Here is a 23132-nt window from a genome sequence, read left to right as displayed (position 1 = left end):
TTTATGCTACTGTCTGTTATAGAGCCATTAACAGTTATTTACTTGTATATACAGTATAACGAAAAACAGCAACCCATAAAAATCAGTGGTCCTTTGTTTGTCCAGATGTTGTAGCTGGTGCAAATATATTCACATCGCTATCATCAGATGCTTTCTTAACTGATGTTTTCTCACTGCTGTCATTTTAGTTGAGTGTTTATTTTGTTATTGAGAGGAAAGCGTGCAGCACATATTTACATATTCATCTAAACGTCACTCTCAGCAGTGACGTAAATTAAATAGATTAGATAATGAAAATTATCCCATGATTTACTCACCCTCAATGCATCCTAGGTGTATATGACTATCTTCTTTCAGACGAACACAATAAGAGTTATATTAAAAAATATCCTGGCTCTTCCAAGCTTTATAATGGCAGTAAATCTGTCCATCATTAAAGTAATCCATACGGCTCCAGAGGGTTAATAAAGGCTTTCTGAAGCGAAACAATGGGTTTTTGTAAGAAAAATATCCATATTTATAAATTTATAAACTAGAATCACTGGCTTCCGTACGCGAGTCGATTACGGCGGAAGAGTGACCTCTGACCTGACACATTATGTATTGACGAATGCCGAAGCGCAGAGAAATAGAGCAAAACAAAACACCAGTCACGAATTAGAAGTCTGAAACGAGAATTTTTAAAGAGAAATGGTGGAGGAGCTTGAGTTTGTTGCCCAGCCCTATTTGTTTGAACCGCGAGAGGTGTCTAAGCTTATGCTACGTTTACATCCTACATCATACGCCAGAACATGACTCTCTCGTGAACACAACATTGCTAGAAGCTAGTGATTATAGTCTATAAAGTTATAAATATGGATATTTTTCTTACAAAAATACATCACTTCGCTTCAGAAGGCCTTTATTAACCCTCTGGAGTCGTATGGATTACTTTTATGATGGATGGATGCACTTTTTTGGGCTTCAAAATCTCGAGCCCCATTCACTCCCATTATAAAGCTTGGAAGAGCTAGAATATTTTTTAATATAACTCTGTGTTTGACTGCAAGAAGATAGTCATGTACACCTAAGATGGCTTGACCGTGAGTAAATTATGGGATAATTTTCATTTTTGGGTGAACTATCCCTCTAACAGTATATCGCTGCAAAGGTATTTACAACTTCTTTTTACTTCTTAATGAAGAAGAACGAAAAAGAACTTCGCTGTACATCGGTACATTGGGGCCTTGAATCACGTACGTAACGTGAGCACGAGCAGTAAGTTGCTGGCTGCAGTTCACTTAACGGCCACCGGTGTCGCTAATAACAATGGTTTCTGAATTCTACATACAGCCCCTTTTAAAGGATTAGTTCACTTCAGAATTAAAATTTCCTGATAATTTACATCCAAGATGTTTGTCTTTCTGTCTTCAGTCGAAAAGAAATTGTTTCTCTGGATAAGACTCTTATTCCTCGTCTGGGATCATGTAGAGCTCTTTGAAGCTGCACTGAAACTGACATTTGGACCTTCAACCCGTTGAACCCCAGTGCAGTCCACTATATGGAGAAAAATCCTGGAATATTTTCCTCAAAAACCTTCATTTCTTTTCGACTGAAGAAAGACAGACATGAACATCTTGGATGACATGGGGGTGAGTAAATTATCAGGAAATTTGAATTCTGAAGTGAACTAATCCTTTAATTGCATTGCTCTGCAAGATTCTCTTCAAGCTGCATGACAGTAGTTCACCTGAAATAGAAAACTGATTGTAGAAGAAGACAATTTATGCTAATGTATGTTGAAGTACAACTTCAAAATGCAGTGATGCATGGAATAGAGCTTGCAAAGACTGAAGTGTTTGGCTTTACATACTTGTGTAGAGTATGCTTAGATTTCATGAGATGCAACATGAATCAACCAGATATTAATGTGTTTTTTAGTGTTTGTCCAGATGTTTTGGAGATGCATCTGTCGCAGTTCATTAGATCAACAAACACAATACATGTCTGTCTGGATGTCTCTTTTTAGTTTAGGAAGGGTTTTGTATGAAGAACGGTATAGCGTTGCATGTTTGACTGTTATTCTAATGCCTGCGTGTGTTCTGACGGACTGCAGAGAAGAAATTTGCAGCATTTGCACCGTGCCGTTGTGAGTTTCTCTTGGCTCGGCTTGACAAGGAAATCCTCAACAAACCTCACTATGTGTTTTTCAGATCCCTCTGGAGAAGCTCTCCAATTAGCGGCGTGTAGTCTGTGCTTTACATGTGACAGCCGACACTTACGCGAGGCGACAGTAAGCACTGCAAATCCGCTTCGCTGGCGTTTGCTTTCTCTGGCAGCTGAATTTCATGCGCCTCTTAAAATGCGACAGCACATCTGTGCTGCGAGTAAACGGCCTCTTCGGTTCCAGCAGATACGTCCTATGATGACTGAAGATCATGAGCTTGAGTCGAAACAGCAACAGAAAGGTAACAGGACGCCTGAATTGAGTAGAAACTTTCCCGAAGTTTTGAGAAGTACATCTTGTGGTTTTCAAGTTCATCCTCCACTCAGAGGTCAGTGTGTTGGGCTCAATTAGATCTCATAATTCTGTCAGCTGTATGGAAGAGTTTAATGCACAAAATAATAAGGACCCAAGAGAAATCCTGGCACGGCTGGTGCAAATAATTCCCATGCTCCTTCCACATTAGTCAGAGCTGTGTTGACGAACTTTAATGGCTTCTTCTCTAGCTCGACAGATTGCTTGATGATGTTGCAGAATCAAAATGTCACTGCCGGCGTCCACAAAAACTAACTCTGCTCCTCGGGTCTAATTGATTTCAAGAGCCACTCACTGTAATACTGCGAATATTACTGTTACATTTCATGCATATTTAGCTACAAATGTTTCCTCTTTTTTGAGGATTTGATTCAAAAATGCAAAGCAGACGGAACAGACTGTTGCAGATCTGAGACTCGGCTGTGATTTTCTCTGCCTTCGCATTTTAATTTTGGGTGTGGGTTATTATTAATCAGTTGTTGTTCATTTAATATTGCTTGTAAATGAGTTTAGGACAAATGTGTATGCTGAAATAAAAATAATATTCTATGATCGACATAATAGTTTTGTTTGTTTATTTTGTATTTGTGATATGTTTTGAGTTTGTAAACATTTAATCAGTTAATTAATCATTAATTTTACGTTTACATTTATCCATTTGATAGACATTTTTCCAAAGTGACTTGCATCCTGGGAATTCTGGGAATTGATCCCATGACCTTGCCATTGCTAGCACATTGCTCTACTGTTTGAGCTATGAGAATGTAATAGACAATGTAAATTGCTGAAAATTGACAAATTGAATAGAATCAATTTTTATTTTATTGTTCTTAATTAATTTTTATTCGTTTAAATTTTTTATTAATACTCATTTTAAAATACATGTTTATTCATTTATTGTATTTTTAGTCCGTTTGTATTTTTTTATTCATTTTTATTCATTTAAATATATTAATTAAATGTATTTTGTTTAGTCATTTTTTATTTTTTTATTTTGTTTTATAGTTAATTAATGTTTATTAATTTAAATATTTAAATATTTTAATATTAAAAAAAGTTTATCCATTTATTTTATTGTATTGTATTTTTAGTCATTTTTTTATTTTATTATTTTTATTTTTTAGTCATTTTTATTCATTTAAATATATTTTTTTTATTTTTTATTCATTTAAATATTTTAATAATACTAATTTTAAATATATTTTTATTTGTTTATTTTATGTTTAGTCATTTTTTATTATTTTTATTTTGTTTTATATTTAATTAATGTTTATTAATTTAAATATTTAAATATTTTATTAATATTAATTTTAAAAACCATGGTTATCCATTTATTATTATATTTTATTTTTAGTCATTTTTGAATTTTATTTTTTATTTTTTATTAATTTAAATACAGTATTTAAATAATCTATTAATACTGATTTTAAAATACACTAATTTTTCATTTTATTTTATTATTTTTTTATTTTATTTTTTCTGAAATCTGATTTGATGACCCGTGTTTAAAGCCACTGAATTCTTTCCAGCTCCTGAGGTATTCAATCCAGTGATCTTCGGGCGCTCTGCGTCAGCTCAGACCGCTGTAATGTGATTTTGAGGGTCATTGTGTTGTGAATACTGATGCGTCTCTATAATCACATTGATTAGAATCACGAACTTCGTGGAACAAAACACAGAGACTGAGGTTATCAGACACATTTACAGAAGCCCTTCAGACGCTGCCGAGATCTTTGCTTCCTCTCGGTCAGTCCATTAACTAAAAGATTTTATTCAGTCAGTGTGACCTGACTTTAACTAAACTGTGGCAGCACCATAGCATCAGATCTCAGTACTGCATGATTACTGGACTGGATATCGACATTTTCCCTTCAGAAAATTGATTATTAGACAAGTTCTTCTATCTTAGTTTTTTCTCTGTATTAAAAGCGCAGTGTTGGACAGCCGTTTCCATGGCAACTGAGCCGTACCTGTCTTATTCCCGGGAATATAAAGCATGTGAGATCAGGACTGTTGAGAATGTTCAGCCATTTAAATATGAATGTTGGGTCTGTTGTTTTACAGTGTTTACAGCAAACAGTGGTCTCGTGAGCTTTTGTATGGTCCTGTGTAAATATTCCTATTGTTCTTCCTTTGCAGTCGAAGAGCTACATGTGCAGCAGTCAAGGGAAGATCCTGTGCTTCACAGTCGACTTTGAGTCGGGCTTCTCCTGCTCCGAGAGCGTTTCAAAGGTAAGGAAATGAAACCTTGCTGTGTTTGCTGCTTATTGGCTTTCTGAGCAGAGACTCACAGCTGAATCCTGACAGGAGTGAACTCAGAATAAACTGCCTTTATATTGCGCTCAGTATTTCAGGTAATTACTGTTCTCCTTCCTAAGCTGCTTTACTCTTATTAGCAAAACACACTCAGGTCATCCCTGCTATACGCTACTGGCAGTTTATTAAGGAATCTTCCCATTTTATTTATTTTAATTTTTTTCATATTTTTTTTATTTATTATTTTTAAATGTATTTTTATTTTTTGTTTATTTATTTATTTATTTCTGTATTTATTTATTTATTTATTTAGATTTTTTTAATGGATTTTCATTTTATTTATTTCTGTATTTATTTATTTTATTCCTTTTTCTAGCCAAAATGTTTCAAACAAAACTTGTTTTCTTTTGAATATTCTTTTAATTGGTGATCATTTAACAGGTTTTTCCAGTGTCTTCAGAATCATCCTTTTAGTCTGTAAAATCCCTTTAAATAACAAAAGCCTGTCCCGCAGTGGCATCATCATCATCATCCATCCAAGTGACATCATTTTGGAGGGAAAACAGCAGCACAGTCTCAATGGATCTGATGAATTTCGGATGTTTGTGTCACTCTAAAACATTCATCCTCTTTGATTCAGTATACCTATAAAAATAAATACCTGAAACTAAAATAATAAATATAACTGTGAGCTGCAATTATTGGTTTTCAAGCACCTTAAGGCCTTTATGTTTTGTTTAGCAAGCCTGTAACCATCTTGATGATAGATGGAAAAGACCATTTACAGCCAGTAAAGGCAATTTACTAAAGAAATATATCATTTTTTAAGCTTTTTAACAGTTATACCGCCACCTATGGTCCGATCTCCATAAAAGTCTGCATGCTTGTTTAGAATCACGTCGCATGTGAGCACCTAATTTCATGAAGTTTTGAGTTTTCGTTTAGGATTTATAGGCTTATATTTGGGTATATTTGGCCACGCCCATTTTCTAAATGACTCTGTTATAGCTATTCAAAGGGTAAAGTTAAACTTTTTTTTTTTTTTATAATTGACCTCAAGAATCCATAAAATTGTACTGCAGTGGTTTTATTGAGGCTGAACGAAAAAACCTTGGCCGAGTTCGCAAAAGTAGGTATTTTAAATATTCTCAAATATTTCATTAACAGTTTGATTGACAGCAGTGGTTCTTGAGGAGGTCTATCATATGGTATGAATATTGTGTGTATGTGTGAAAAATAGCGTAATATACAATCATTTACGTGGCTGAAAATGCGATGGCTCAACAATTTACGTTTCAACCGACCTCCATTAAGCTTGTGCTCAAAATTCATTGGCTGATGGCGGCCATGTTTTTTGAGATATGCCAGTGTCCTCACAGACAATCATGGCACCTTGGAAAAAGACACTGCATACCAATTTTCAAGTCAATCAGACTGACTGTTGTGTAGCTATAGCCATATTTTTTATTTTTTTCATTTTATAGCGCCACCAAGTGGCCAGTCACCACGTCCTTTTTCAGGGAATCACAGATTGAGCCATACATGGGTGTACCAAATTTGGTGAAATTATCTCATTCCGTTCAAGAGTGATAGCCGTTTTAGTAAAAGTGGCCACGCCCACTTCAAACGTTTTTGGCGGCCCGTCGCAGATGTGAATCGAAAGTTCGCACTTTCTGCATTGCTTACACTTTAGTCTGCGACTAACGGTTTAAGAGTTATGAGCGATTTCGTTTTTTTGATCGCTTTAGCGCCACCGTCTGGCCGATTGCGGCAAAAGTCCTAACAATTACAATTAACTATGTAATAAACTATATAAATAAAAATAGTATCTCAGTGATTCTAATATAACACTGGTTTTCATCAAATTACACCAATCCATTTGATCAGATCACCATTTCATAAAAAATCCAAATATGAATTTTACATTGACATCCTCATTTAAGCTAACCGTTGTACCCTTTTATAGAACTAGTTTCCTAAATTACAACTCAATCATATTCATTTTTGAAATGAAGAGTTCAGAAGGTAATGGTTAATGAAATGATTCGTGATTCATGCAGAACTGCTCTGAATAGAGTAACATGGGCTGATTTCAAGGCTGACAGGCGAATTAAATTGTGCCGTCTAAATTTGGCATGTATTGTTCTTGGTTAGAATAGCAGTCTGTGATTTGCACAGCAGTGACAAGTGTGTTAAACGTGATTGTCTTCAGTCTTCACAGCGCCTGATGACGTCAAACCAGTTCAACTACCCGTAATGAAAGTGTTTTCAGTTCTCATTTCAAGGGCTTGTGTCAGGCGTCAAACTTGGCTTCTTTTGAAATATTAGAGTTATTAAATTCAGTTTATTATTTTTTACATTCAATCATGACTGATTTTAGGAGTCCATATAAGAGCAAATAACTTCAGTGAAGACAAAATGTCTTAAATTAGATTGAAATCTCAGGTTGAAATCAAAACTGACCCCATATACTTTCTTTATAACTGGCACAGATCATTATTCAGATTTTTTTCACATTGTCTTGCATGTTGTCTTAACATGAAGGTATTTAGGTCTTTTCTGAATGTTTAATTAGCAGTATCAGATGAGCAGATGGTCTTGGTGTAAAACACACACACACACACACACACACACACACACACACACACACACACACAACACAACACAAGACACAATAGTCATTATTGCAGCTTTGTTGTTGTGCCAAGGATGAAGAAAGAACGTTTATTTACAAGAGAAATCTTTATGTGTGGACTAATATCAGCAAAACGAATGAACATTCCTTCCTCGGCTGAATAAATCATCATTCAGTGTTCGGGTCAATGACATGATACTCTCCAGATCTTATGATCTGAAGTTATTCAGAATTATTAAAACTTGCATTTAAAATGCAGTTTATACACAAACAGTGACCTTGAACATTTTTCAATTTATAAGTTAAATTACTTCTGATATTTTTTTTGTCTTAAAAAAGCTTAGATGGTGTAACCTTAAGGTTCAAAAAGTTTGGGGTCGGTACGATTTTTTTTTCAAGAATGTTTTTCTCCTATTTATGCTCAGCATGGCTGCATTTATTTGATCAAAAATTAAGTAAAAATTGTGAAATATTATTTTAAACATTTCTGATTATCAGTGTTGAAAACAGTTGTGCTGCTTCATATTTTTGTGGAAATTGTGACTTTTTTTCAGCAATTATTTGAAATTAAGATCTTTTGTAACATTGTAAATGTCTGGACTGTCACTTGTGATCAGTATGAATATTTAACGTTTATAAATGGGTCAATGACGTGACAGGTCTTTTTTTTTTTTTTTTTTTCTCTCCAAGATATGACATTCAAAGTATCTAAGGTAGTACAACTTGATCTCTTTTATTGAATCTAAAAGGTTTTAATTATATTTTGCGACATATAAAGGTCTTTTAAAGATTTTGAAGTGACAAAAGGTCATTCGGTTTAACTCTCCAAAGGCCAATACAGCCATTTCATTTGTGATTAAAATATCTTAAAATGTAATAAACGTATATATTTTTTTATTCTGGCATGATTTTATAACATCATATATCAACATAGTGCAAAATGGTATTAAAATTATGTGTAGAAGTCGTTGCTCTGTTATGAGAAATAATGTCCATAAAAATGAATTTCATTGATGTCATTCAGAGTAACCAATATAAAGGGACCATTTTGGATCAAGTCATGCGGTCAATATCATGTGACAGGATGTGACATCATTCAGACACCTGCAAAGGAACACATGGTCATAAAGCAAAGTAACTAACTCTCTCTTAACTATTTGAAAAATTTATGTTTTCTCTTGCTCATACGCATGTCCCGAAACATCAGGTCATTTGGTACAACCGCTATAAAACATGGAAAATGTTGATATATTTAAAAAACTTGTACTAAATATAAAATGTTTAATTGTCCTTTTGCTAGCTAGCTAGATATCAGCTTGTTAGCATCGTCATTCGGTGTAACCAAAAGTGTCATTTGGTAAAACCGAAATTTTGGTTAAACTGAATGACTTTTTTTGGTGACAAATTTTGTCCATCTTGTAAAAAACAACACAAAAGCAGTGTTAATTGATTATAAAAACCACAATCTCATTGTTAACACTTCAAAATGAATTATATCTCCATAATGTTTTTTTACACCTTATTCGTCAATGACCCAAATCTATCTAAATCTAAATTCTACATATTCCGACTGATTTGTCTGCATTCGGTTACATCATATTGATTGCGTGCACATTGATGTGAATCTGAACACAGATGTGAATGAGGTTTGATGTGAAGTTTATCACTGAATCAAACCACTTCGTTTTCAGCTTTTGCATGTCCGGCTGCTCTGCTTGATATTTTTCATCTGCTTTTCCACAGAAAACCATCTGGAAATATAAATTCTCCCAGCTGAAGGGTTCATCGGATGACGGCAAGACACGAGTGAAGCTTTTGTTCCAGAATTCAGAGAATAAACAGATCGAAATGAAGGTCAGAATGTGTTTACATGTGTAATCATATAACGTTAATATTATTTATTGGGTTTATATGTCTAATATATTTTATAATATATGTGCATAGACAATGTTTGGGGCATAATTCATTTTTCATTGTAGCTCACATAACATCCTTCTGATCGTGTCTCTTTTCCCGCCGCAAACAGGAGCTGGAGTTTGCGAATCTGACGGCCGTCCTTCACTGCATACACTCGTTCATCGCTGCCAAAGTGGCCACGGTGGATCCCGTCTTCGTCAACAATCAAAGTCTCACGCAGAAGTACATGTGCAGCAGCTAGAAACATCCGTGTACATTCTCTGATTTTATGCACAATATCTATGGATATATCTAGTTCTTGTTATTTTTGTACGAATCTTCTAAATCCAGAAGGACGTTTAAGGAACACTTTGAGTAGATGATATTTTGACATGCATCGAGTTATGATTTCTTTCTTACCTACTAATATGATCAATCATGTGCTTAACCTGAACTCATATTGATTATGTAGCAAAGCAGATGTTGACATACGGCATTATAAGTTGATGCATGAACTGCATTTGACAATTTTACAGGGCAAAACGGGTGAAACTCTGAGACTTTCAGCTGTAATATCAACCAAACTTTTGTGTTCTTTTGCCCTTTTGTTTATTCAATGCCTCAAACCTCTTAATTTAGCACAAAGCATAATAGCAAGTCATATACGTATAAGATTTTAATGTCAATTCTGATGCTTCTCTGCATTTGAATCAAAGTGCTGCCTATGTTCAAATTAATTTGATGTGTTAATATGAAGTAGTTCTTTCATTAACAGTAATTAGACAGTCTTGCCAGCTACTGTCCTTAAAAATGGAAATTTTCTAAAAATCAAGGTCCCTGATCTACTGTTCTATTTAGTTTGATGTTAATCCAGTTCTTTTCCAAATAAAGGAATGATTAGTTCACTGCTGATGGAATACGCCATGATTCTTGTGTGGAGGAAATGTTTATATGTAAAAATGTGTATCATGGTTATTTATTATCTGATTGTATTGATTGTACAACTATATATTCTCATCTACTATATACATATATATATATATATATATATATATATATATATATATATATATATATATTTAAATTTTATTTAGTCACCCAATTACCCTAGATATCTGACATTTGATTATAGAACTATATATTCACATTCAGCCCATAAATATATATTTTCAAATTTTATATAGTGCCTAAATTACATTTATTTATTTATTTATTTTGCCAGGGCCAAACTAATCCCAAACAGAATAACATTAAAATAACTTGGAGGGAAAATAATTGGTTAATTTCACAATTACTATTATTTTTACACATGCAATCAGTCTTAACAGAACATGAGGGATAATTACCATTATACCAGAACACTGTGATGAATTAATGACTGCTGTCTTATTTTGGTTAATTAAATTTGCAGTTTAAAGAGATAGTGTATGAAAATTCTGTCATTTACTACCTTAAGTTGTTCTAAACCTGTATAAATTTCTTTGTTCTGCTGTACACAAAGGAAGATATTTGGAAGAATGATTGTAATCAAGCAGATCTCGCCCCCCATTGACTACCATAGTATTTTTCCCCATACTATGGTAGTCAATTGGGGGGCGAGATCTTGATTACAAACATTTTTCCAAATACCTTCCTTTGTGTACAGCAGAACAAAGAAATTTATACAGGTTTGGGACAACTTGAGGTGAGTAAATGATGACAAAAAAAAAAAATTGGAAGGTGAACTATCCCTTTAAATACTGTGAATCATGAAATTACTTCATCATATTGTAGATCGGCATGTAGTGAACGTAGTAGAATACAGTGGTCTTAAATAAGTGTTCAGATGCTTTAAAATGTATGAATGTCCAGAAATTATGAAAGCAAGTGTCTGTAAACAAATGATGAGGTGTCAAAAGCCTCAAAAATCAGTGAAGCTGGCCGTTATGTCACCGAGTCTCTGAAGCGCTCGACTGGAGTGAATTCTGAAGCAGCGCTGCATTAAACTCAAGAGGCGAAGGAATAAACATTTCGAGTGATGGAGAAAACGTCTCGATTGATTCAGCCAGCAGTGCTGCATTGTGCTGAAAACACGTCATTCTTCAAGGTCCCATCTGTAGGGCTCTTGATCACCGTGAAGAGCTTCAGGAGCTGCGACCTTACGTCAAATTAGCTAGTGTTTTTGTTTCTGTCAAGTCATTGACGCCAGTACGTACATACATGAACATCAGAGCTGTGAGACGGCAATGTTTACACATCATTAAGGTGTTTATTATTATTATTATTATTATTATTATTATGGCGAGCATCAATGTTAATATTGCTCTTAGGTGCGATCACATTTACCTCGAAATTTGGCGGGCGAAATCCAGTCATCGATCGGCATCCACACGATCAGGTGATTTCCACAGGCAGATTTCGCAACGGTTTCAAGTTTGTCATCGCGTTTGAGAGCTGTTTTGTTTGAAAGTGAATTCTGTGTGAGCTGTGTTTTATTTCTACACTATTAACAATACATAACGGACCATTTTGCCCGCGCAAATTCGCTAATATGACCGCACCTTTTATTTTTTTAATGTTAGTGATTTGCGTTTAAAGGGTTAGTTCACCCAAAAATTTAAATTCTGTCATTAATTACTCACCCTCATGCCATTCCACACCCGTAAGACCTTTGTTAATCTTCAGAACGCAAATTGAGATATTTTTGTTGAAATCCGATGGCTCCGTGAGGCCTACATAGAGAGCAATGACATTTCCTCTTTCAAGATCCATAAAGGTACTAAAAACATATTTAAATCAGTTCATGTGAGTACAGTGGTTCAATATTAATATTATAAAGCGACGAGAATATTTTTGGTGCGCCAAAAAAAACAAAATAACGAATTATTTAGTGATGGCCGATTTCAAAACATTGCTTCATGAAGCTTCGGAGCATAATGAATCAGCGCGTCGAATCCGCAGTTCGGAGCGCCAAAGTCACGTGATTTCAGCAGTTTGGCGGTTTGACACGCGACCCGAATCATGATTTGACACGCTGATTCATAACGCTCCGAAGCTTCATGAAGCAGTGTTTTGAAATCGCCCATCAATATAGAAGTCGTTATTTTGTTTTTTTGGTGCACCAAAAATATTCTCGTCGCTTTATAATATTAATATTGAACCACTGTACTCACGTGAACTGATTTAAATATGTTTTTAGTACCTTTATGGATCTTGAGAGAGGAAATGTCATTGCTCCCTATGTAGGCCTCACTGAGCCATCGGATTTCAACAAAAATATCTTAATTTGTGTTCCGAAGATCAACGAAGGTCTTACGGGTGTAAAACGGCACGAGGGTGAGTAATAAATGACAGAATTTTCATTTTTGGGTGAACTAACCCTTTAAGTCATGTCAAAAAGGTCGTATTTATGAGTTGAACACACATGAATGCCACCACAAAGTTGTAAATACTAGTGGGAAGCTCGGGATTTTACGAGTCTTTACCAGTTGGGGTCGTGTCAGTTAGAAACATGGCGGAATACCACAATATTTAGCAGACATTGTTAGGCTTTTTCATTTACAACAAAATAAGATAATTCCCTGCACAAAATATAATAGCATTGTAATATAACAATATAATATGTAACGATAAACTTTACAGAGGCTTCATAAATTAATTAAAAACATCAAAAAGCAAAACACACCTTTGTTCTTTGTTCTAGAAATAGATTTCAAAAACTTTGCTGTATTTTTGTTTTGTTAAAGCGAAGGTACACCGCCATCTTGAACGTACCTGATGTCGTAAACACAACTTCTCACCTGGTAAATACGAACTTCCCAGGAGGACTTGAATGCACCATATGACAGGAGGAAAGAAACCACCTAGCAACCACTCAAAAAAATCATAGCAACACTGGTATTGTGGCCGTGAGTGTTTCAGCACTCACATTTTCTTCAGACAATGTGAATGTAATCTAGTCACTTATATTTATGATTTTGTTATAGAGTATGTGACATGAATTCTTATAAATGAATGATTTAAAAGATTTTTACAGGCTTTTAGATGATTGTACTTGTAAAAAGGACATCAGATCAAGTGCCATCCACTGAAGCCTTAACATGCTTTGCTATTAATCTAGATTAATGACTTGACTTACTTTAATTAAGGATCATTGTCCAGCCAAAGATGATCTTTCAGAATTGACTATTAAAATGAGGTATGCCAAAAGCATCAGGTCATTCCTCATCTACCACAGTCATACAGCTAGAGTTCACAGACGGACATTTCCCCGAAAATGAGATGATCATGGGTCATTTATAGGAATATTCCAGCCAAAAATGAAAGTAGACTTTGTAAATGATGACAGAATGGTCTGTTTTATGTGAACTATATCCAATAAGGTTGTGTAATGTCATGTTTGAAATCTATGTACAAAGCAAGCTACTAACTCTGAGCAGATAATCATGATTTCCAAGTCCTGACAGATGCTTGACATGAGCTTGTGTTGTGTTTAAAGAGGGCCACTCCAACGACACGCTTCATGTAGCAAGAGCCTTGAAAATCAAGGGTTTTTGGTGGAATCAGCAGAGTTTGACTGTTCACAGTCAGTGAGCAAAACCCAGTACAGACGTGAACACAGGGGAGAGTGAACACAGCCGACTGGAAAAACACACAGACAACCGCCTCACAACACAACACCACAGAGACGAGAGGTATGAAATCGGTATATCATTAAAAATATATTTTTTTATGTTAGAGAAAGAAGTCTTCTGCTCTCCAAGGATCAAAAATACAGTTATTACAATTTAAAATAGCTGTTTTCTAATATTGAATATATTGTAAACTGAAATGTATTCCTGTGATCAAAGCTGAATTTTCAGCATCATTAGTGTCACATGATCCTTCAGAAATCATTCTAATGTTGATTTGCTGCATTTCTGATTATTATCAATGTTGAAAACAGTTGTGCTGCTTCATATTTGTGTGCACTGTAAAAAAAAAAAAAAAAAAAAAAAAAGAATTGGTGGTTTAACTTAAAAAAAGTAAGTTACCTGGTTGCCTTAAAATTTTGAGTTCATTGAAATTGAACATTTAAGTTAATACAATGAAGGCGATTGATTTAAGCAACAGAAACTCAAAATATTGTGTTATCTGAACCACATTAATTATTTAAGTTGATTTGACAAAAGAAAAATGTTGTGCTAACAAATCATGAAAACTATAGTTTTACACATACGTATCTACACATATATTTACACAAGTATATACACTATCCATATACACATATGTGTGTGTTACAGTGATGTATCACCAATTTATTATTTTAATTTAATTTTAATAAAACTTTATTAATTTTTTAGCTGTCAGGAAGTGTCATACAGTAGTTCACTCTTTAATCAGCAGAAAATATATTGCATAAATATAATTAAATGAAGCCTTTTTAACACCCCAAATTCACAGTATCCTACTGTGACACAAAACGATCTTATTTTAATTGTACATTTGCAATGTAATGTACAATTGTATAATATTTGTTGTGCCAAATTTAATTATTTCTGAAAAATCAGCTGATTCCAGTGCTATTATAATGATGATATGCAAATGACAAACTATGGCAGATTAGATGAAAACTTTTGACACAATATTTCTCAAAATTAATTTCATTTCTTTAAGCTTTAAAACATGACCCAGAGATTTCTTTTTCAAATTCATAGTTGGAAAGTACTCAAGTGATAAAATGCATTTCATAGTTCAAGGATTAGTTTACTTCAGAATTAAAATTTCCTGATAATTTACTCACCCCCATGTCATCCAAGATGTTTGTCTTTCTTTCTTCAGTCGAAAAGAAATTAAGGTTTTTGTGGAAAACATTCCAGGATTTTTCTCCATATAGTGGACTTCAACAGTCACCAACAGGTTGAAGGTCCAAATGTCAGTTTCAGTGCAGCTTCAAAGAGATCTACATGATCCCAGACGAGGAATAAGGGTCTTGTCTAGCGAAATGATCGGTCATTTTCTTAAAAAAATAAAAAATTATATATTTTTTTTAACCACAAATGCTTATCATGCACTGCTCTGTGATGAGCCACGCATTACATAATCACGTTGGAAAGGTCATGTGCGACATAGTTGGAAGGACCAATCCAGTGTCTACAAAGCGAACATGCAAAGACCAAGTCGAATGCCCTTTACAAAAAAAAAAAAAAAAGGAGGTAAAACAAGGATGTCAGACGATTTTGAAGTTGGAGGAGAAAATGAGATGGAGTTTTTCACCCTACTGCGGTACTTCCACCTACGTCATGTGTGATCTTTCCAACATGATTACGTAATGCGTGGCATAACGCAGAGCAGTGCAAGATGAGCTTTTGTGGTTAAAAAGTATATAATTTTTTATTTTATTTTTTTTTTAAATGACTGATCGTTTCACTAGATAAGACTCTTATTCCTCGTCTGGGATCATGTAGAGCTCGTTGAAGCTGCACTGAAACTGACATTTGGACCTTCAACCCGTTGAACCCCAGTGAAGTCCACTATATGGAGAAAAATCCTGGAATGTTTTCCTCAAAAACCTTTCTTTTCAACTGAAGAAAGAAACACAAACATCTTGGATGACATGGGGGTGAGTAAATTATCAGGAAATTTTAATTCTGAAGTGAACCTTTATCATAATGTTGTTTATTTCACAACGTGGGCAGTAGATCACTTTAGCTCCACAGATACAGAATAAATAGTGTTTAATCATTCTGTGATGAAAGTATATATATATACTGCGTGCAGCTTAAAGTTTATTTTTCTCTCATAAGACATTTATTTTAAGTTAATTAAAAGCATTTTTCTTTTATTCCAGGTCATATAGGACATGGCTGGCGTTCTGATGCATTTAACCTCTGTCATGATGTTCTGCAATCTGAGCACAGATTCATCTCAGCGTATGTGGTGTCTTTTACATACCATACATTTCAGCTTATATGTGATTCTGAGACATCTATAAATAAGATGTTTTATAACTTATACATGCCAGTCCCGATGTTGATGATTTGTGGTTAATTGCCTTTCTTTGACAACAAGTACTTAGCAACTAAGCACTTTGGAGTGGGATTCGGTAGCAATTACCAGAACTCAACACAGCGTCTTATTCTTACAGCCAGCTGGTGACAGATTCATTACGGTTTATTTTGTACCTACTGACATTTAGTTTGAACGTTTCCAGACCCAATGTTCCAACCACATCTGGTACCTGACGTCTGGTGCCAAATTTCTGTAATGACATCTCCTGTGGTGGCCCTTGGGATATTTCCCAAGAAATTGCAGGTCTCGACACGTAATAGGGAGGTCAGATGATGAGCGGGACAGCATTGTTATGTTACCGTCTTCATGTTAAAAGTAGATGGGTTGTTGGTTAGTATTAGAAGACGTGTTATATAACGTCTGATTCTCTGTAGAAGAATTCCCACTGGGGAATGTCGTCATTCCGAGGCGGTCCAGATTTTGGGCTGCTGGTTTGTTTGTGCTGTTGGCCCCACAGGAAGACTGTGGCTTTGATGCGCTTGTGCAGGCCGCATAATCAGAGGTGAAATGGGGACGTTTCTCGCAAACACAGCGTTCTTTAACTAGGCACGAATGCCAAGACGTCAAATTATGGCCCGTATTCATAAGCCCACCCTAGAGACATCACATTAATGTAAAACCTGAGTCAATCTGAATATTTTACATTTCATTTCATATCACTAAAGGATATGAGCAGTTTAATTAAATTTTCAACACTGACACATTTTTTCTGTGGATTTCTGGGAGGATTTTCTTGACGTCAGTATAATGCAGGCAGAGCCTAATGTAACAACAGCAACATAATAAAAAGCACCAAGTGAAATATAATAATATATGTGTATGTACCCAGCTAACAGGGAACATTCTCAGAACTTTAGCTAACATTCCAGATCAAAGTCATCTGGTCTTTAATAATGTTCTCAAAACATTAGCACAAAAACATTTTGTCATGGAATGTTTCTGACATGTTTTAGTTGGGCTTCTAAAATTGTTTAAAATGTTACTACTTGGTTCAGAATGTTCAGAGAACATTTAAATGTAGCAGTCTCATAATGTTCGCAAAATGGAATGTTTCCTTAACGTTCGTATAACCAAGGAGAAAACGTAACAATTTATTTAAAGTCTTTATGTATAATGCATTTTAATGGTATTCATAATGTACATTATAATCTATTATAGCTTTTCACATTATGGGCCCTATTTTAACGATCTAAGCGCATGGTCTGAAGCTCACGGTGCAGGTGCACTTAGACCGTGCCCGAATCCACTTTTGCTAGTTTGACGATGGAAAAAAATGGTCGGCGCACCAGGTGCATGGTCTAAAAGGGTTGTCCCTATTCTCTTAATGAGTCATGGGTGTGTTTTGGGTGTAACGTGCAATAAACCAACCAGAGTCTCATTTGTCGGAATTTGCAAGCAGAAAGACTCAACACTTCTCCAGAGAGGAATCCTTTTATTTTTAATGTTTGGCATGCTGTGTGTAACAAGCAGAGTGTATGCGCGTTGTGCACCCACCTATAGGCGCATTATACTAACACCCTCTTTAAATAACAACAAAAATATTGCGCCATTGACTTTAGACCAGGTTTCAGTTGGTCAGTGGCGCAGTCGTTTTCAGTTGCCTCAAAATAGCAACACGCCAACAATGCACCTGAACACACCTCGTTTGAAGACCAGCATGCCCATGGACGAACAGATGGGAGCAAGTGCATTTGATAATTAAACAACGTGGCGCAGGACGTGAAAATGATAACTGCGTCTGGCTGAAACTAGCAAAAAACAATTGCGTCGCGCCTGGAGCCGCATTGTACCGGGTGTATGATAGGGCCCTAAATCTTTTTTAACTGTAACCAAAGAAAAAATGCATTATAATATTCACAGATTCCTTGTTACTTCTGGAATTGGTTGCTTGTTGTGTTTTAATGCATTATACTTTCTAAAGGGGTATTATAATGTATTATAACTGGGGTTACAATTAAATTTATGAGATTATAAGATGCATTACAAGGCATAATTAATGCATCAAAAATACTCTTATAATGCATTATACATAAAGGCTTTACATAAAGTGCTACCCATACGTTTTTAAAACATTTCGTTCAGAGAACATTCAGAAATAACATTTTCATAACTTAATGGGAACGTTAGGAAAATGTTCTTGACAAATGTTCTACACATATTTTGTATGGCATCCTTTGGCCTTGATAACAGCTTGCATTCCTGCTGGCATTGTTTTTATGTACTTTTTCCACAGTCTCTGTTGTTATTGACTTCCAAATAGTTTCTAGTTGTTCCCAAAGACTTTCTTTTGGTGAAACTTTTGTGCAGTTTATCTTTGAATCCATTAAATTCCAACAATAATTATATTTTAGAATTAGAAACACTACTGTGACTGAAGAGTTACAAATACTGGTGTGGATTAACCATTACAGAAACATAAAAAATGATTTTGGCAATCACCAATACTAGTTGTTTCTTTCTCTGAAAACTAGTCATTCCCGAGAGCTTGATTATATCTTCATTCCAAGAGAGTCTTCAGATGGTCAATGCCGCACTGAATCAAACTGCACACTGGTAAACAACAGTCTATTACAACATCTATACTCATTTTATCTCTCGATATAGTCAGGACGGTGTTTCCATCTTTTCCTCTGAGAAGCAGGTTTGATCCTCGGCCGCCCCCTTTACAGATGTACACGCTCTCCAGACGGGCGTCATCAGAAACACAGCACATCTCCAAATCAGCAGAGATCTTTCACATGACGTTAGGGCTTTTGAAGGAGAAGGCGAACAGGAGACATAGAAGATCACTGCCTGTGTCAGGTGAGGCTCTTATACGTACTTTGACCCGAGGCCGTAACCGTGTCTTGAACAGGGGTGGTCTTGGAGTGGTAATTGGACTTTATATTTCAAGGAATTAAATAATTAAAGGATTAAAAGGGATTTAAGAGAAAAATGGGAAAAGACCAAAAGGGCATACTAGCCGTCTAATTGTAGTTATAGGCTATGAATCACATTTGATAAAGTTGAGTTATTTGCATCACTGGATATTACTCAAGTCATTTTAACATTTTTATGGTGAAACAGGTGTCAAATATTAAATGTTTAGCTACTTACATGATCTTACTACGCACTCTTTCACTAGCCGGGTTTCCATTACATATTTGTGCAAAACTTTTGCAATATTTTCTAAATGTCGATAAAAAACTATTGCGAAATGACCGTGTTTTCATTAACTGATGTTATGTGACTAAAACGTAATTTTACGTATGCCAGGTGACCTGTAAATGTGAAAAAGAAAAGACAGTTTCCATTGCAGTTTTGCGAAATATTCATTTTTCGCATTGTCTGAAAAACCATCTGATGTAAGCGTAAAATCTTTTTTGAGATATATGGGAGTTTTTGCGAAATTAATGCGTTTCCATTGGGCGTATTTTTAATTTCAATTTGCACAAGGGGGATGGAAACAGGGGAATGGAAACACAGCTACTGTTAAAACTAAAGCGTTGCATTGGAATTCGCACTCGTCTTCTGTGAACATTAAGCCCCACCTCCTTTGATTTGATTGGCCAATCATCTCATACATTTTGACAATGACATGCTGTGAGGCAGTCCAGCTTAAAAATGTAACTTTTAAAACTTTTTTACGGAGCCCCACACCTAACATGCAGGAAAAAAAAGTAATTAATGCGCACGATTTACTAATTCTTTCCCTCAATTTGCTAAATTGTGCGCATGATTTACTATTTTGTTCCATCGATTTGCTAAATCGTGCACGCGATTTACTATTTTGTTCCCTCGATTTGCTAAATCATGCTCACGATTTACTAATCCGTTTTCTCAATTTGCTAAATCATGCGCATGATTTACTAATCCGTTCCCCCAATTTGTTAAATCATGCGCACGATTTACTATTTCGTTCCCTCGATTTGCTAAATTGTGCGAACGATTTACTATTTTGTTCCCTCAGTTTGCTAAATTGTGCGCATGATTTACTATTTTGTTCTCTCGATTTGCTAAATCATGCGCACGAGTTACTAATTCGTTCCCTTGATTTGCTAAATCGTGCGCGCAATTTACTCTTTCGTTCCCTCGATTTGCTAAATAATGCTCACGATTTACTATTTCGTTCCCTCAATTTACTAAATCGTGTGAACGATTTACTATTTCGTTCCCTCAATTTGCTAAATCATGCTCACGAATTACTATTTTGTTTCCTCAATTTGCTATATTGTGCGCATGATTTACTATTTCATTCCCTCGATTTACTATATCATGCTCACGATTTACTATTTTGTTCCCTCAATTCATAAATCGTGCGCACAATTTAGCCTACTATTTTTTTCCTTCATGTCATGTCCAGGGCTCCATACATTTTTAACTCTTTCCCCGCCATTGACGTAATTTTCCAGCTTTCCATGTTTTCACTGTTATTCAGTAGGGGGCGCTATTATGCATCTTCTGAAAGAGTAGAGATTCTCCTAACTAAGGCACAAAAAAAAAAAAGAGCACAAACAAGCGATAAAAGCACTGCTTAAAAAAAAAAAAAAACATGATTTTTTTATGAAACACCCATATTCAAGTGTTGATAAAAAAGAATGCATGAAGTTAGAATAAAACTTTGTTGTTGATGTTGATTAAAAGCAGAGACACTGTTCTTTCTTTTGATATATTGCATGTTCAGATATTCATGCAACAAAATAGCCATTACATTTTTGTAAAAATTATCAAAATTGCTGGCGGTGGCTGGCAACTGTTTTAAAAAAAAACTCTAGTGGGGGAAAAGTTAATTTTTTGGTCTGGACTTGTCCCATTCAGTGTCTATGCTGGTTACGGCTCTGCTTTGACCCCAAAAAGTATTTGTACATTCAAGTCACACGAGCCTGAATGTTACAGCATTAGATATCAGAAGTGAAGTTTATAAAAGCTCTTGCAGCGTTTGATCCCAGATGACACTTGATCTAATGTAATGACATTTTTAAGTGTGAATGAAGTGTCTAAACACTTTTTGGGGCCGCTGCGGGGTATTAGCGTGTTATTTTGTACGGGAGATTCAGTCCATCTCTATAACTGGAATAATGCAGCAGCAGCATCATCTCTGAAGCGCTTTAAATGTCAGATTTAATCTATGCACAAGAGTTGATGAGAGCTGCTGCATCTACTCAAACCTCAGCAGACTGTTTACCCTTCAATGTTTGAGTTGCGTTCGTAAACACATTAACTCCTTTTCAAGAACTCCTTTCCGTGAAGGCAGTGGAGTGGATAGCAAACCTGTCTGGATGCCCTCAGACCTTTCAGCCCACCACCTGCGCCACGGAAGGAAAATACCGCAGCATCTCTGGAGTCTGCAATAACAGGTATCTGACTCCCATCTTAATAATTTATCCATAATGCAGCAAGAGGCACATCTCACAGTTTGAAAGCACAGAAATCAGACATTTGGTTAACTGCTCAGTGGCCTTTGTGAAGAGAATCAGGTCGATATGATAAGATGACCTGCGACCGGTAAGACGGGTCAGAGCTTTAACCAGATGAGAATGTCACTAAACAGTATAAGAATAATGTCTAAACCTTAAATATTCATACACGCCCACCCGGGTCATGGAAGACGTCATTGGACCTTTGCTTTCTTTCATCTACCAGATGTACCATGTGCTTCTATTGGATTCATTTGCATTGAGCTGATACTGTGGTAGAGCTGATGTGTGCAATCACATAAACATATTTTAATCAGGATAAACTCAACTTTTTCTTTATGATGTATATGTCTGATTTAGTTTCATGGAAATTATTTTCGGTTCTCCACACTGGCTCGGCTTGCAAGATTTATAGCATTAATTTTACATCTGCGGGAGGAAATGTACCATGTCCGTCCAGTTCTGATGCATCAAATTATATATTTTTAATGGAAAAACATCATTAGTTCTGATTAAATTTATCTTTTATGATATATGAATGAGTGGTTGAATGTGGTGTGACATGCTGTACTTCATTTAAATCTATTTCAAACATTTCTCAGAATCTTATATAATTATTACTAGAGCTTGACCAACTATATAAATGCTGTCAATCCGAAATCTAGACACTAGAATATCACATAGGCTGGATAGTGGACTCTTTTTACACTTGATACCATAGGAAACCACCCCGAATATCCTAGCAACAACCTAGCAACTCCCTGGCAACAACTTAGCACTGTGCAACATCGATTAATTTTGCATCATTGACTCTGTTATTTTCCTGTTTATTACACTCTAAGAAATGCTGGGTTAAAAACAATCCAAGTTGGGATGAAAATAGACAAACCCAGCGATTGGGATGTTTTAATCCAGCGATTAGGTTGTTTTAACCCAGCGGTTGGGTTAAATGTTTTATTTAACTCAACTATTGTTTAAAAATGACTATATGGCTGGCTTAAAATGAACCCAAAATATGTTGTAAATTAAAAATCAGACACATAATTACTAGAGACAACAATAATAATCAAAAGGTGAACATTTATTAATAAGCAATTTAATATGTTTATTGTTTTATTATTATTCATTCAACTTATTAATAAATGTTCATTTATTAAACATAATTATATAATTTCCAACACATTTTAGGTTTATTTTAAGCAAGCAATACAGTAATTATTAAACAATAGTTGAGTTAAATAAAACTACCCAGCAGGTTGGGCAAACATTTAACCCAACTGCTGGGTTACAACAACCCAATTGATGGGTTTGTCCATTTTCAACCCAACTTGGGTTGTTTTAAACCCAGCATTTTTTAAGTGTACTGTGAAGATGCTTTAAAACAGTCTGTATTGTAAAAAGT

General features: G+C 35.2%; 2 protein-coding genes across 2 annotated transcripts in view; both read left to right on the top strand.

Moving 5' to 3' along the window:
• Window positions 1-10215, top strand: part of sntg2 (syntrophin, gamma 2) — an 83328-nt gene extending 73113 nt beyond the window's left edge. Inside the window, exons 15-17 of the mRNA XM_051867077.1 lie at window positions 4658-4750; window positions 9153-9263; window positions 9436-10215. Of these exons, the coding sequence (XP_051723037.1) occupies window positions 4658-4750; window positions 9153-9263; window positions 9436-9567 (336 nt within the window). The 3' untranslated portion in view covers window positions 9568-10215. The remainder of the gene's footprint in view (window positions 1-4657; window positions 4751-9152; window positions 9264-9435) is intronic.
• An 8765-nt stretch (window positions 10216-18980) lies between these two features.
• The window catches only part of tpo (thyroid peroxidase), a 35084-nt gene continuing 30932 nt past the window's right edge, over window positions 18981-23132 (top strand). Inside the window, 2 exon segments of the mRNA XM_051867069.1 lie at window positions 18981-19136; window positions 21547-21670. Coding sequence (XP_051723029.1) covers window positions 19004-19136; window positions 21547-21670 — 257 coding nt within the window. The 5' untranslated portion in view covers window positions 18981-19003.

The sequence above is a fragment of the Ctenopharyngodon idella genome, chromosome 17, assembly GCF_019924925.1.
Source record: "Ctenopharyngodon idella isolate HZGC_01 chromosome 17, HZGC01, whole genome shotgun sequence".
Classification (NCBI taxonomy): Eukaryota; Metazoa; Chordata; class Actinopteri; order Cypriniformes; family Xenocyprididae; genus Ctenopharyngodon; species Ctenopharyngodon idella.
The sequence above is the reverse complement of the archived record's forward strand: the minus strand, read 5'-3'. Positions and strand labels throughout refer to the sequence as shown.